The sequence below is a fragment of the Podarcis muralis genome, chromosome 17 (genome assembly GCF_964188315.1).
Source record: "Podarcis muralis chromosome 17, rPodMur119.hap1.1, whole genome shotgun sequence".
Taxonomy (NCBI): Eukaryota; Metazoa; Chordata; class Lepidosauria; order Squamata; family Lacertidae; genus Podarcis; species Podarcis muralis.
In genome coordinates this window covers 3,648,699-3,664,109 of record NC_135671.1, presented here as the reverse complement: position 1 = coordinate 3,664,109, position 15,411 = coordinate 3,648,699, and the positions used below count along the sequence as shown (strand labels likewise).

Below are 15,411 nucleotides of genomic sequence, written 5' to 3'. Positions count from 1 at the left end.
CAAAAATCTGCAACATGAAGCGAACGCAACTAGAAGTATGACTGTATTGAGAAACTGAAATGTGTGCAAAGGACGGTGACCAAGAATCTAATGAGGGACTGTTGAGGGATAAGAGGAGACTAAGAGGAGATATGATAGCAATATTCAAATGTATAAAGGACTGTCACATGGAAGATGGAGAAAGCTTGTTTTCTCATGCTCCGGAAGGTAGGACTGGAACCAATGGCTTCAAGTTATAAGAGGTTTTCTGGCTGAATATTCAGGAAGAACTTTCTGACGGTATGAGCTGTTTGACAGTGAAACAGTCTCCCACTGGTGGTGGACTCTCCTTCCTTGGAGGTGTTTAAGGAGAAGTTGGGTGGCAATCCATCATATATAATCTAATTGAGATTCCTGCCTTACAGGGGGTTGAGCTAGATGACCCTTGGTGTCCCTTCCAACTCTACCATTCTATGAAGCCTTCAGACAGACACACAGCTGATGGAAACTGCCTTGTGGGGTGGGAAGAAAGTCTAGTTTTGGGTTGCTAAATGGCCAGAATTCACCGCCTTAGCTAATTTCCAGAATGTAGAAGGGTTTCCCACACCTGGGTCGCCTGCTGTTTCTTTTCTTTTTTTATATAAATAATTTTTATTGAATGATTTTATGTTACAAAAAACAATACAGCCATACTACCACTAAATATAATAAATAAAAATTACATACATCAATATTTAGTTTATTTGTTTTTTACCGTCTTATTCCTCCCAAACATTGCATACAGAAACACACATATGTGCAGACACCCACACACAAAATGATCATAATGGAAGTAAATATTTCCCCCCCTTTTATCTTCCAAAATCTTTTCTTCAACTTTGACTTCCTGTCAAGTCCCTTTGCATATATTTTATCTTACATTTGAATGTACACAAAACAATAAACCTTTCTATATAATTTTTCCAATGCATTCTGAAAACATAATAAATCCTTAAATGTTGTCCAGCTCCTTTTAGTTCCTTTATCACTCGAATGCCAGCACGGAGTCAAAACTATTATTGTATTTTTGAACATATCTTCTATAACCATCCCATTTCCCCACAAATTTTTGGGTCGCCCGCTGTTTCTTGGGACTACAGTTCCCATCATCCCTGAGCCCTGGTTTTTGCCAGCTAGGGATGATGGGACTTGTAGTCCCAAAACAGCTGGAGACCCAAGTTTGGGAAACTCTGATAGTGGGAAAGAGATGAGGTTTTGTGAGGGGAACGGGGAGTACTTTGCACATGCTCAAAGGTACTCTGCCTCGTTTATTTTTAATAAACATTTTCCTGTCGCTGAAAGGAAATCCTGTACTCTAGAGCCAGCCTTAAAACTGCCAAAACGTGGAGCATGTTTTCTCACTCCGCGTTTTGATCTGTATTTTATTTTTATTTTTTAGGAGGGAGGCTTATTTGGCCGGGATTTTGGTGTGCGGCTGGCGATTGGAGTTATATTATCCTCCTATATGCCCGCAATGTAAAGTGCTTAGAAAGTTGAGGTAATCTACCATCTTAACTTTCGTATATTTTTACAAGCGCGGGCTTGTGAATGTCTTTCGCGGTTTTAACCGTTTTAGCTTTTCGCAAACGGCTTTTGAGGTGATTTTTTGTGTGTGTGCGTTTTGAACCACCAAGCGATTTATTACATTTTATGAAGGAAATAGACTAATATGATCTTGGCTGGACAGGACTTTCCCTCAGGCAAACGGCCCTTATTCAAGCGTGAGGAAAAATCTTCGAGCGATTTCCCGCCCAAACGAAAGCAAACATAGACTCACGGCCGAAGCCACTTTATAGAGGTGACCTCGCCGCTCGGAAAGCGACTCCGCCGCAGAGGGAAAAGAGAGGCGTGGCCAAGAGAAGAGCTGGCCAATGAGGCGGCGGCGCGAGGAGGCGTGGCCTGGAGGGCAGCTGTGACGCCGCCAACCCGGAAGTGGTCTGTCTCTTGGCAGAGAGGGTCTCCCCAGCAGCGGGGAAGGGAAAGTCCTCAGGTAGGGAGCGGCCTGGCAAGCGGTTGTCTCCTCTGCCTGGGGGGTGGGGGGGGGTGGAGGAGACCTGAGAGAGGGAGGTGGGTCTGGGCCCCCCACTGCTAGGGCCGGCCCACCCAGGAAGCGAGAGGAGAGGGGATCTCAGGCAGGAGGATCCACAGGGGCAGCAGATCCGGATCTTGACCTTTATTTATTCAGGGCTGGCCCACACACGAGGCAGGGTGAGGCGAGCGCCTCAGGCGACAGGATCCACAGGGGCAGCAGACCCCCAAGTCATTCTCCCCCCCCCCACCTTGTCCTTAATGTAGTTTTCCCTCGCCCCTTTTTCCTTATTGGGGAAGTGGAGCACCATTTTTGGGGTCCACCCCAGGCACCAAAAGGTATTGGACAGGCCCTGGCCCGCTCACCTGAAAACATAGCTGTCAACGTTTCCCTTTTTTTTAAAGGGAAAGTCCCTTACAGTGGTACCTCGGGTTACAGACGCTTCAGGTTACACATTCCGCTAACCTAGAAATAGTGCTTCAGGTTAAGAACTTTGCTTCAGGATAAGAACAGAAATTGGGCTCCAGCAGCAGCGGGAGGCCCCATTAGCAGAAGTGGTGCTTCTGGTTAAGAACAGTTTCAGGTTAAGTACGGACCTCCGAAATGAATTAAGTACTTAACCCGAGGTACCACTGTATTCCGAATAGTAAGAAAAGGGAAAAGTTGACAGCTATGCCTGAAAAGCTGGTGGTGGACCTCCCTTTCTACCACCTGTTTCATCCCTCAGGTTCTTTGCGCTGATCCTGCTGGTGCCTTCCTGCATCGCCCCCCATTCCCCACTTTCTCCCCCCCCCCCTCACCACCTACCTTTCCTTTCCCTGCAACAGGCCCTGCATACCCAAATGGATCTTCCCCGTGCTCTTTATCACCTTACACACAGCCCTGAGTTGGCAGGGTTTTGCTGCCTTTGTAAACAGCAGCATAGCCCTAACCATGTCTACTCAGAAGTAAGCCCGAGTGAATTCAGCGGGCCTTGCTCCCAAATAAGTGGGACATGGGTGGGATCGGGTTAGGAATGCAGCCTTCTTTGGCTACCTGGATTGTTAAGGAGTTAACAAAAAAAATTCTACCGTCCAGCTTCTGTTTATATGAGCTTGACTTATTATTTACTAGATTTTTTAAAGGTGGGTTGTAAAACTGGTTCTTACATTAGAATTTACAGTTTGTGGAGAATATTCTCTGGATAATTTTCTAGCAGAGAATTATATTCTCTCACCTCACTTCACTAGTCTTGGTACAATTCTGTGTTCCTATTTATTCTGTGTAAATGTACAGTGGTACCTTGGTTTACAACCATAATCCGTTCTGGAGGTCCGTTTGTAAACCAAAACAGGTTGTAGCCCATGGCACGCTTTCGCCAATGGGGCCTCCAAAATTTTTTTGTTTATAACCCCCCCCCCCAAAAAATGGGTTGTAATCCAAAAAAAGTTTGCAAACTGGGACACGCACTTCCAGGTTTGACGTGTTTGTAATCCAAAATGTATGCAAACCAGACTGTTTGCAAACCAAGGTACCACTGTACATGTTTAACGTGGGTTTTTTGTTCCGGGGAAAGAATGGGAGGGAAAGCTTCAGCTGTCCAACTTGCTCCTTCCTTTAGCTTGTGGAGGCTGCGGTCTGGCCCTGAAGCAGGCTGACTTGGTGACATCATGGCAGCTGAGGTGAAGGTGACGGGGCAGAACCAGGAGCAGTTCCTGCTGCTGGCGAAATCTGCCCGTGGAGCTGCCCTGGCCAGCCTCATTCATCAAGTGCTCGAAGCCCCTGGCATTTACGTCTTTGGGGAACTGCTGGACATGCCCAACGTTCGCGAGGTGAGCTCTGAGATGTGGGAGACGAAGGCCTAGGGAACCTTACGGTTCTCTAAGCAGGTAGATGAAGGAATCCACTCCCTTCCCCCCAAATTGAAGTAAACCCTCATACCTCTATTTAGGGTAGGCAAGGCAGCCTCTCTCAGCCCTGACATAGCACTATCTATCTACCTATCTATTTTTTTATATACCTCACACATTTCCCCTACAAAGCAGGGTTTCAGTGTTTCACACCACCTGACAACTTTATTTCTGCGCTAGGTTTAAATGAGCAGCTTCAGCAGGTTTCTCGCTGACTATCTGCTACAAACTGGCGTGTAGTAATGAATGGGGATTATGGGCCTTTCCCCATAATGATGGAAGAAAACATGCTATGTGTAGGCGCGTTTCATATGGCATTTGTGGAGCCCTGGGGTTCCTGAAAGCCACCTGGGATTCTGGAATGAAGTCATCAGTAATGGCACACAAGCTTCCCTGTAGGGCTGCTGATTTTCCCTCACGATGGGTGGCGTTAAGGGAGGGCTAGTGTGTCTTCCCTGGCATGCTATTAGTTTGCAAGAATTATGGTGAGGACTAGCTAGTGCTCTACATGGTGTATCCTCTGCAGTGCTTAGAAGGTCCATAACTGGTATTTAGGGGTCATTTGCCAGAGAAGTCGATATGGAAGCCATTGCCAGTATAACATTTTCCTAAGCTGTCATACAGTGTTCCTTTAAATACTTTTCAATGACAGCAGCACAGAATCCTAAAACATAGTACGAAAAGCTTGCTGTAGTGGCAGGGAGGAAAAATAGGTATTCTGCTCTTCACCCTCCCAACCTTCTAGAAAATCTGGCTAGATTATAAATTTATCACATTTTCCTGTGTAGTAGGCTAGGCTGAGTGACAGTCATCCAGTAAGCTTTCTGGCTGAGCAGGGATTGCATTTTCTCAACTACAAAAAGTTGCAATTTGAGCACCTCTAAAATACAGCCAGCCAAGATGAGGAACACGGGTGGCGCTGTGGGTTAAACCACAGAGCCTAGGACTTGCCGATCAGAAGGTCGGTAGTTCGAATCCCGGCGATGGGGTGAGCTCCCGTTGCTCGGTCCCTGCTCCTGCCAACCTAGCAGTTTGAAAGCATGTCAAAGTGCAAGTAGATAAATAGGTACCGCTCTGGCGGGAAGGCGGGTGGCGCTGTGGGTAAAAGCCTCAGCGCCTAGGGTTTGCCGATCGAAAGGTCGGCAGTTCGAATCCCCGCGGCGGGGTGCGCTCCCGTTGTTCGGTCCCAGCGCCTGCCAACCTAGCAGTTTGAAAGCACCTCCGGGTGCAAGTAGATAAATAGGGACCACTTACTAGCGGGAAGGTAAACGGCGTTTCCGTGTGTGGCTCTGGCTCGCCAGAGCAGCGATGTCACGCTGGCCACGTGACCCGGAAGTGTCTCCGGACAGCGCTGGCCCCTGGCCTCTTGAGTGAGATGGGCGCACAACCCTAGAGTCTGTCAAGACTGGCCCGTACGGGCAGGGGTACCTTTACCTTTACCTTACCTGGCGGGAAGGTAAATGGCGTTTCCATGCGCTGCTCTGGTTCGCCAGAAGCGGCTTAGTCATGCTGGCCACATGATCCGGAAGCTGTACACCGGCTCCCTCGGCCAATAAAGTGAGATGAGTGCCACAACTCCAGAGTCAGTCACGACTGGACCTAATGGTCAGGGGTCCCTTTACCTTTACCTTTAAGATGAGGAAAGTTGTGAGGAGTGTGCAACAAACACACGCTGACATGGTTCTCATTGAGGTGGTAGACCTTTGAATGGATTATTCTGGGCCGCAGTAGAGACATATGTCAGTAAATGACAGAAAACTGGCATTTCTAAGAGAAGACCATGCTAGAACTCTTCTGCCTAGCATCTAGTTCTCTGCATACAGGGATTGTAAAATTATTGTATGTAGGGACACTACATCTTGTGAGCCCCCATCTTTGTCTAGAGTGGTACAGCCCATACAGAGGTTTACCATATTCCTGAGAACTTGGCCTAAGTTGCTGTCCAGCTGGCGTGGAAGTTCGTGAGACAGGCCCATAATATTCACTGCTCACAACCTTTGTGAGCAAGAATCCTTTGTAATAAAAGAGCAAGGGCAAAATTCAGTTTCAATAGCAATTAAACTTGTGCTCCCTTTGAGACAGATTGGAAAGGATTTTGTAAGCAAATAGAAAGTTTGTAAGTTCTCACATGTTTCTACTGGTGTTTCTCCCCCCGCCCCCCTTCCCACTTTCCTTCAGCTAGCTGACAGTGAGTTCTCCGCTGTATTCCGCCTGCTCACAGTCTTTGCATATGGGACATACTCAGATTACTTAGGTATGTTTTCTCTTGTTCTTGGGAAACAGGAACTGTCATTTGTGATTGTGAGGGAAGGTATAGAAAACCAAGAGCAGAGGCAATGCAGTTAAGGGATCTGGAGAAATAAAATAAAAACCTTTATCCTAAATCAGGGTGTACCAGCTCAGGACCAATCCTGCCTAGGATCAAGAATTGCAGAAGGATGTGGGTGACATTTCTATAGATCAGAAAGGAGATGAGGATACAAAATGGGGCCATTGGATATTGAAGTATTGTGGATGTTGTCCAATAGCTTGTGATCTCGCTAATCTGCTCTGTCGTCTCCATTTTTGTATCCTCCCCTTCTTTGTTGCAACTCCTTTATCTACTGCTTCTGGCCAAGTACAGTGGGCTTGTGCTGCATATAAGCAGAATGGCTCTCAGTTCTTGGACAGGCTCTGGAGTGGTAGCAATAACAGCAAATATTGTTTGAATGGGGTGGTTAGATGTGGGTGACACTGTGGTCTAAACTCCTGAGCCTCTTGGGCTTGCCGGTCAGAAGGTCGGCGGTTCGAATCCCCGCGACGGGGTGAGCTCCCGTTGCTCTGTCCCAGCTCATGCCATCCTAGCAGTTTGAAAGCACAACAGTGCAAGTAGATAAATAGGTACCACTGCAGTGGGAAGGTAAACAGCGTTTCAGTGCGCTCTGGCTTCCGTCACAGTGTTCTGTTGTGCCAGAAGCAGTTTAGTCATGCTGGCCATATGATCCAGAAAGCTGCCTGTGGACGAATGCCAGCTCCCTCGGTCTGAAAGCGAGATAAGTGCTGCACCCCATAGTCCCATTTGACTGGACTTCACTGTCCAAGGGTCCTTTACCTTTACTGGTAGCGATAACATCAAACATTATTTGAATGGGGTGGGTAGATGTTCTGAAATGCAGAAGCTGCATTTATTTAGATTTGCTGGCCTGCTCTGGATTTGTTGCTTTCAGGGTCTATATCCCAAAAAGTGTGTGTGTGTGTGTGTGTGTGTGTGTGTGTGTGTGTGTAGGATTACTGGATGGTTGGGGGGGAAATCACTGTGTATGTATGTGTTCTGCTTATGTAAATGCTTGTCCCTTGCTGAAGGGGAGAACCCACCTTAGCAGTTTGAGAGCAGGGCCTCTGAGACTGACCCAAAAATAAAGTACTGGGCAATAGAAATTTGGAAAAAAGATGGAGCATGGAAAGAGACTGTTGAACCTAATACAAAGCTGGCAATGAAGATTTGAGGGAATTGAACCTGCTGTGATAATAGCTATTCTTTCTTGTCTCCCGAGAGCAGCCGAAGCCGGGAATCTGCCTCCGTTAACAGAGGCTCAGAAGAACAAATTGCGCCATCTGTCTGTTGTCACGTTGGCTTCCAAGCTCAAGGTAATCTATGTGCCTCTTGTTCTATTGCCTGTCCTCCTCATTCTTTGGGGGGGATTGCGCCTCACGCCAGCTTGTGTCCCCACCACCGCCCACAGTGCATTCCGTACGCAGTGCTGCTGGAGCAGCTCCAGCTGAAGAATGTGCGTCAGCTGGAGGACTTGGTGATTGAGGCCGTGTACGCAGATGTACTGCGGGGGAGCCTGGACCAACGCAACCAGCGATTAGAGGTCGATTACAGCATTGGGAGGGACATCCGCAGGGAGGAACTCAGCGCCATCACTCGAACCCTTCAGGAATGGTAAGGAAGACTCTGTGAACTTGCATGGGCCAGACACAGACCAGTGGGGCAGGCTGTAACTGAGTTCTTCTGACAGAAGGAACTGGACGTAATCCTTATTGCAGGGTGGAATCTAGCAATAGCAACTCTTTCTTCCAGAGCCAGTGTGGTGTAGTGGTTAAGAGCGGTGGACTTGCAATCTGGGGAACCGGGTTTGCGTCTCCGCTCCTCCACATGCAGCTGCTGGGTGACCTTGGGCCAGTCACACTTCTCTGAAGTCTCTCAGCCCCACTCACCTCACAGAGTGTTTGTTGTGGGGGAGGAAGGGAAAGGAGAATGTTAGCTGCTTTGAGACTCCTGAAGGGGAGTGAAAGGCGGGATATCAAATCCAAACTCCTCCTCCTCTTCTTCTTCTTCTTCTTCTTCTTCTTCTTCTTCCTCCTCCTCCTTGGCGCCAGCCACACTGTTGGGTGCTCCACAGTGTCCACCATGTGTTTCTTTTGCTAAGCGTTTTGTGTTATGATGTGAGAATGGCTAAGTGGCTTCATACACCAAACTTTTTAATTCCTGAACATCTCCCTTTGTTAGTTCCCCACAAAAAGCTACAACAATGCATTTAAAGCAGTATGTTCTCTTTACTTCAAGGATCAGAAATAGGTATGACCAAAAAAAACCACGGAAAGCTGGGACGATTCCCAGGTTGCAAAACAAAAAGCAAAAGCTTGTTGGCACTGCTTGTTAGCAGGTGGAAGAAGGGCCAGCCCTCAGATACCAGGGACCCAGTCTTACCTTTTGCTGATGCTGTATTCCAGCAGCTTAGATTGGGGCAGGGATGGGGCTGCCCTTAACTACAGCCCATGTACTTAACGCCACGCTGAAGAATCAGAAAAACACCCCAGATCAAAACTGTGTTATGGTATGGGTCATCAGGTACCTTGCACCCTACTTTGGCTCTGCAGATCCTCAGCTCCTCCACAAGCTGATATTAAAACTTTTGAGATTGGGCTTTAACCAAAACACCTATTGATAATTATTTTAAAATCTTTCCCCCCCCCCCAGCTGGTACTGAAAATATGAGTGTAATAGAACCTCTTACTTGGCTGCTATTGTTTTCATCAGATGAGCTTTTGTGGCATTTTGCTTTCCCTTCTGCACCATACAAGCTGTCACAATCAATGATATCTAAGAACCACTGGGTCACATTTGCACCGTGAATTTGTATTTGTGGCGCTTCTGAGTTGGAAGGCCTTCCGCTTTACATGCTATGCTGTTCTTTACTTGAGCAAATTTCTTTCTGCTGTTGTAGCCCTCTTACAGTTCCATTTCATTTCAGGAAAGCCAAGTTTCAGGTGTTTATGTGACCCACAGGGGTTCCTTCTGTACCTGGGCAGCCTCTGGAACCTGAGCAAAAACTATTTCAGACTTGGCAGTGAGCCGCTGCAGGGATCTTTCAATATCGGACAAGCCCATTGGCATATCTGAATTCTATGTTTATTGCTTAAGTTTCCGTTTTAATTGTGGGATTTGTATCTTGTGAACCTTTTGTTCTCTGGAAGGTTGCACAGTAAAAGCTTACACTATAGCAGTAAGGGCTAACAACTTTGTATGTGTGCTTGTAGTTTATTTTAAATTAAAAGCTGAGATACTTCGGAAGCTGAATTTCGGTGGTTGCACCCTGAGCTTTTTCAGTGGGATTGTGGCATAAATAACCCTGGCCCTAGCCGTGGCAGAACCTAATGGTGGCATTTTTTTATTTTATTTTTACAATGTTTATTTTTTGGCCATAAAAAATGTTACTTGACGAAACCTTTAAAAAGCAAAAGGTGGCATTTTTATGTATGTATTGCAGCCCTGTATGATAAATCCCATGTTCTTCTGCCATCTTTCCCACTTCTTTGCTTCCTATAATTCTACAGAATTGTATTTTGATGCCTGTGTTCCTCCTTCTTCTCTAAGCCTTTGTGCTTCTCTCATCAGGTGTTCACCTGCTGGCTGCTTTGTAGGCCTCTGTCCTGCCTTGTTCACCTTTTGCCTGCCTCTTACAGGTGCCAGGGCTGTGAGGTCGTCCTTTCGAGCATCGAAGAACAAGTGAGCCGGGCTAATCAGCACAAAGAGCAGCAGCTGGGTCTCAAGCAGCAGATTGAGAGTGAGGTGAGCGAGCAGGACTGAGGTAGAGCTTCTCTGTGGTATCTAACATGGTGGTGAAGCATAGGGTTTTATGCTGCATTTATAGTCCTGGAACACTGAGCGGCTACGGTACACTCTCCCCCAAATGAATTAAACTCAGAGGTGCAATTCTGTCGTCTTCTTCTTTGGCAATCACTTGTAGCCGAGTAAGATTGTCTTCCATAAACACGGTTTCAAAAGTGAGTCCATAAGTGACTGTGGAGGCCAATTCTGGATCCCCACATCCTTCCACAGTGGGGACATACGTTTCCAGGCAGGAGTTGATCATGGTGAGGGTTTTGCCAAGCATGCCTTCCTCTTAGCGTGTTTCTCTCTTTCGTCCTGAGTTTGAGTGTCTTCAAAACCCATGACACCTTTGGTAAAGGCTGTTCTCCAGTTGGAGTGCTTGCAGGCCAGTGTTTCCCAGTTGTCGGTGTTTATACTACATTTTTTTAGACTTGCCTTGAGACAGTCTTTAAATCTCTTTTGTTGACCACCGGCATTACACTTCCATTTTTAAGTTGGGAATAGAGTAGTGGAAGATGATCATCAGGCACCCGCACAACATGACTAGTCCCATGAAGTTGATGTTGAAGAATCAACATTTCGACCCTGGTGATCTTTGCTTCTTCCAGTACACTGGCATTAGTTCACCTGTCATAAAGTGTATGTAGAGCAGGGATGGGGGACTTTCTCGGCTTGGCAGGCCATATCCTTATCATTCCCACTCCTGTGGGCCAACTTTGACAACCTAATCATCAGTATCTGACATCATTATGACATCAGATGACGCACAAATATGCAGCCTCAGTTTAAATGGAAAGTCCCTGCAGCAAACTGTGCAGGACACCAGAGAACTCTGTAGAAACATTTGCAGAGACAGATCCCTCCTAAATCAGAAATCGGACACCTTGGATGGGATGTTGAGAGAAGATAACGTCCCTCAGTTAAGTCTGGTGAGGCATTGCCTAGCTACCTTCTCCCTGAGCTGCCAGGATAGAACTTTCCTGTATTCTTGGTGCATACATGGGATTTTTTTGCCTCCAGGGTAATGAACTATGCTCTTGTTTGTTTGCTTTAATTTGGGCACTTTAATTTTGTTCTCTTTGTTTCTCTTCCCCCCGCACTCCCCTGCCCTCTTGCCCCAGCAGGTAGCAAATCTGAAGAAGACAATTAAAGTGACGACAGCAGCCGCCGCCGCAGCGACATCCCAGGATCCTGAGCAGCATCTCTCTGAACTCCGGGAACCGGCTCCGGGTACCAACCAGCGCCAGGCCAGCAAAAAGGCTTCCAAAGGCAAAGGGTGAGGTGGAATCCTGTTCAAGGCTGGCCATCTTCTCTCTGCACATGGGCTAGGAAAGCAGAGAGACACCCACCCCTCTTGTGTTTTGCCTACAGTTCAACTCCCTTACCTTGGGGCTCGGTGATTATTAACCACGTAAAAGGTAAAGGGACCCTGACCATTAGGTTCAGTCGTGACCGACTCTGGGGTTGCGGTGCTCATCTCGCTTTATTGGCCGAGGGAGCCGGCGTACAGCTTCTGGGTCATGTGGCCAGCATGACTAAGCCGCTTCTGGCGAACCAGAGCAGTGCACGGAAACGCCGTTTACCTTCCCGCCTGAGCGGTACCTATTTATCTACTTGCACTTTTACGTGCTTTCAAACTGCTAGGTTGGCAGGAGCAGGGACTGAACAACGGGAGCTCATCCCGTCGCGGGGATTCGAACTGCCGACCTTCTGATCGGCAAGTCCGAGGCTCTGTGGTTTAACCCACAGTGCCACCCGCGTCCCATTAACCACGTAGTGTCTATAAATCCCTAATTTAGGCGAAAATTCCTGCCGGCGCTCATTCCAACACCTTTTCCTTCTCTGCAGGCTCCGAGGCAGTGCAAAGATCTGGTCCAAGTCGAACTAGCAGGACCTTTGGCTGGGGAGGACGGCAGATGTCCCACATGCGATGCTTTCTTCTCCAACCTGGATGTCTTTCTGTGCAATCCCTTCCCCCTTTCCCAGTCTCTCTTTCTCTCTCCCCCCTTGCATGTAGTTTGTTCTTTCCGTTTTGCTCCTCCCCTGATACTTTCATCCATTCTCGCCTTCCGCTGCTCTCTCATATTCCTTCTCACTTATTTTCTGCCTGCGACGACTTCTTCTTTTGCTTCCCCTCTTCTCTGTCTCTCCCCGTCCCCATCCTCGTGTGGGGTGCATTTTAAAGAGCCATGAAGTGACCTCTGTTTCAGTTATCTTTGCACCCAACAGAATATGGTGGAAGCCTGGGTGGAAATGAATCTGGCAGCTGTTAGCCACTTTAGTTCTGCAAGCAGATCCTGGGACATTTGCGCCGGGACGCAGCTTGACATCTCAATCATTTGCTTTCCTGGGATCAGGGGTGGGTAAGGGGCGTGTGTGAGTGTGTCGGATGGACTGTTTTGGAAAAAAATAGTATAAATATATAAAGCGATTTAAAGAAATAAATCTATGGACATATCTACAGGAGCTGTCTTCACTTTGGTTTCATTTCATTACTGCACTGGAGACCCTTCTCTTTTTGGGGAAACAGGATGGGAGGTGATGTGTGTGGAGCTAAGATTTCCCTTTGGCATGGGACGGAATTATTTCATGTCCTGCTTGAAATGGAAGATTGGGGCCACAGGAGAGAGAAGCCTTGCCCTTTGCACTTTATTGCATTGGTGACCAACTAGTGGGATTATTATTATTATTTATTGGACTTATATACCGCCCAATACCCAGGGGTCTCAGGGCAGTTCACAGAATAAAATCAAGATATAAAACCACAAAATACATAATAAAAATGAAAACAACAACCCAGTAGCCCCACCACCACCACCACAAAAAAACACAAAGGGCATAGGATGTAAATTTTATCAACCAAAGGCCTGGTTTAAAAGGAACATTTTTGCCTGCCTTTGTCAGAAGTAGCATAGGCAGCAAAAATCTGCAGCATTCCTGGAGAGATCACACTGCACCTTCTAATATCTGAAAAAATGAACAAGTTATCTCTTATCCCTGGTACAGGTAAAGGTAAAAAGTAAAGGGCCCCTGGATGATTAAGTCCAGTCAAAGGCGACTATGGGGTTGCAGTGCTCATCTCGCTTTCAGGCCAAGGGAGTCGGTGTTTGTCCACAGACAGCTTTCTGGGTCATGAGGCCAGCATGACGAACCCACTTCTGGCGGAACGGAACACCATGACGGAAACCAGAGCACATGGAAACGCCATTTACCTTCCTGCCACAGTGGTACCCATTTATCTACTTGCACTGGTGTGCTTTTCAAACTGTTAGGTTGGCAGGAGCTGGGACAGAGTGACAGGAGCTCACCCCATTGCGGGGATTCGAACTGTTGACCTTCCAATCGGCAAGCCCAAGAGGCTCAGGGGTTTAGACCACAGGTCCCCTGCCCCTGGTATACTTTTTTTTTTTAGCTGCAGCAAGCAACCCTTGAACATCTGTATTGCAGTTGTGAAGCAGGGGAAATTTAGGGCTTTTCAATCAGTCGATCTCTTTGTTACAATTAGTGACCAGAAAGAAACTTTGTTGCAGATATATAAAATAACACCTGACAAAACAAAATAGAAACCCACAGCAATAAAATTACTAATAGTTGGATCATACTATAAAACGCCAGGCATGAAAAGCAAAATTATATGTTTGTGAAAATTAATCCCTGCATACTGCAGCACAATATTTAGCCACCCTGGAAGAGATGGGTGTGTTCTGATCTGGAAGGAGTGGAAGAAAGCATTATATGTATCCAATCATCCTGGGAATTTCTGCAAAAAGGGTTCAATAAAAATCTTACGTGTACTGCAATAAAAAGAGCAAGACCTAAGAACAGGAGTTATTGAAGCTATCCAGTTTTTGTAGCTTTTCTACATCCACAATCCTCATTCAAATACATCCCACCCCCCACCCCCTTTCAAGAGGACTATGGATCTGCACATAACTCTCCAGCCCCTCCAGTCCTCAGGATGGTGGGCAAAGGGGAGAGGGAAGGAGGCAAAAAGGGACACATGAAATAGGTGCTAATGGCGAGCTAATCTCACATAATCCCTGAGCACCTGCCAAACGTCTGTGCCAACTCCCTGCCTTTGAAAAGCAAAGCCAGCATGAAAATTGGGAGGAAGGGTGATCCCTGCGGCTAAGGAATGCAGAGAGCCTGCAGGATGGAGACCTGTGGCCCTTTTCAGATTCATAAAGGAAAAGCATTGAAGTCACTTCATACCCACTCTAAACCTTTTGATCTAAGAACCCAAACAAATGTGGGGAGGGAAAGATCTGAAGGCATCAGACATGGAAATAAGCCATTACTCGGGTGTTGTGTTTAACCCAGACGTTGTTGTTGTTGTTTAGTCTTGTCTGCCTCTTCGTGACCCCCTGGACCAGAGCACGCCAGGCCCTCCGATCTTCCACTGCCTCCCGCAGTTTGGTCAAACTCATGCTGGTAGCTTCGAGAACACTATCCAGCCATCTCGTCCTCTGTCGTCCCCTTCTCCTTGTGCCCTCCATCTTTCCCAACATCAGGGTCTTTTCCAGGCCTCAGCTTCACGATCTGTCCTTCCAGTGAGCACTCAGGGCTAATTTCCTTCAGAATGGAGAGGTTTATCTTCTTGCAGTCCATGGGACCCTCAAGAGTCTCCTCCAGCACCATAATTCAAAAGCATCAATTCTTCGGCGATCAGCCTTCTTGATGGTCCAGCTCTCACTTCCATACATCACTACTGGGAAAACCAGAGCTTGAACTATATGGACCTTAACCCAGACATTACCTTTCACAAACTCTTGGAGAGGAAAAAGAGACTTGGAAGGTCTCATAGTTGCCCATGCTCTAGTTAAAGAGCGTCTCCTCCCCCATCGTTCAGCCCAGTGAGGTCCAGCTCCGAGGGCCTTCTGGTGGTTCCCTCACTGTGAGAAGCCAAGTTACAGGGAACCAGGCAGAGGGCCTTCTCGGTAGTGGCACCCACCCTGTGGAATGCCCTCCCATCCGATGTCAAGGAAATAAACAGCTATCCGACTTTAAGAAGACCTCTGAAGGCAGCCCTGCTTAGGGAAGTTTTTAATGTTTGATGTTTTACCGTGTTTTTAATATTCTGTTGGGAGCTGCCCAGAGTGGCTGGGGAAACACAACCAGACAAGCGGGGTAAAAATAATAAAAAATTTTCACTTTTTGAAATATGGCAACCTTACTTTAGGATTAAGATTTGCCACTGCATGCAACAGAGATTTAACTGGGGAAGAAGAGGGCAAACGTGTGAAGAAGGCCCAGAACTGTTAATGCATGTCTGTGCACACGCACACACAAGTTCCTTTTCTGGGACTTGAAACTGAACATGGCAGAGGGGGGCCAGCAAGGAGCAGATATGTGCCTGGAACTCATCTCGGTTTTACTGC

At 47.1% G+C, this 15,411-nt stretch overlaps 1 protein-coding gene across 1 annotated transcript; it reads left to right on the top strand.

Moving 5' to 3' along the window:
* Window positions 1-1,886: 1,886 nt before the first annotated feature.
* On the top strand, window positions 1,887-12,499 carry COPS7A (COP9 signalosome subunit 7A). The gene is made up of 8 exons (XM_028712594.2): window positions 1,887-2,008; window positions 3,648-3,858; window positions 6,115-6,190; window positions 7,475-7,563; window positions 7,659-7,861; window positions 9,886-9,991; window positions 11,158-11,309; window positions 11,882-12,499. The coding sequence occupies exons 2-8, from the start codon at window positions 3,697-3,699 to the stop codon at window positions 11,919-11,921; spliced, it is 828 nt and encodes a 275-aa protein (XP_028568427.1). The 5' UTR covers window positions 1,887-2,008; window positions 3,648-3,696; the 3' UTR covers window positions 11,922-12,499.
* Window positions 12,500-15,411: the final 2,912 nt, after the last annotated feature.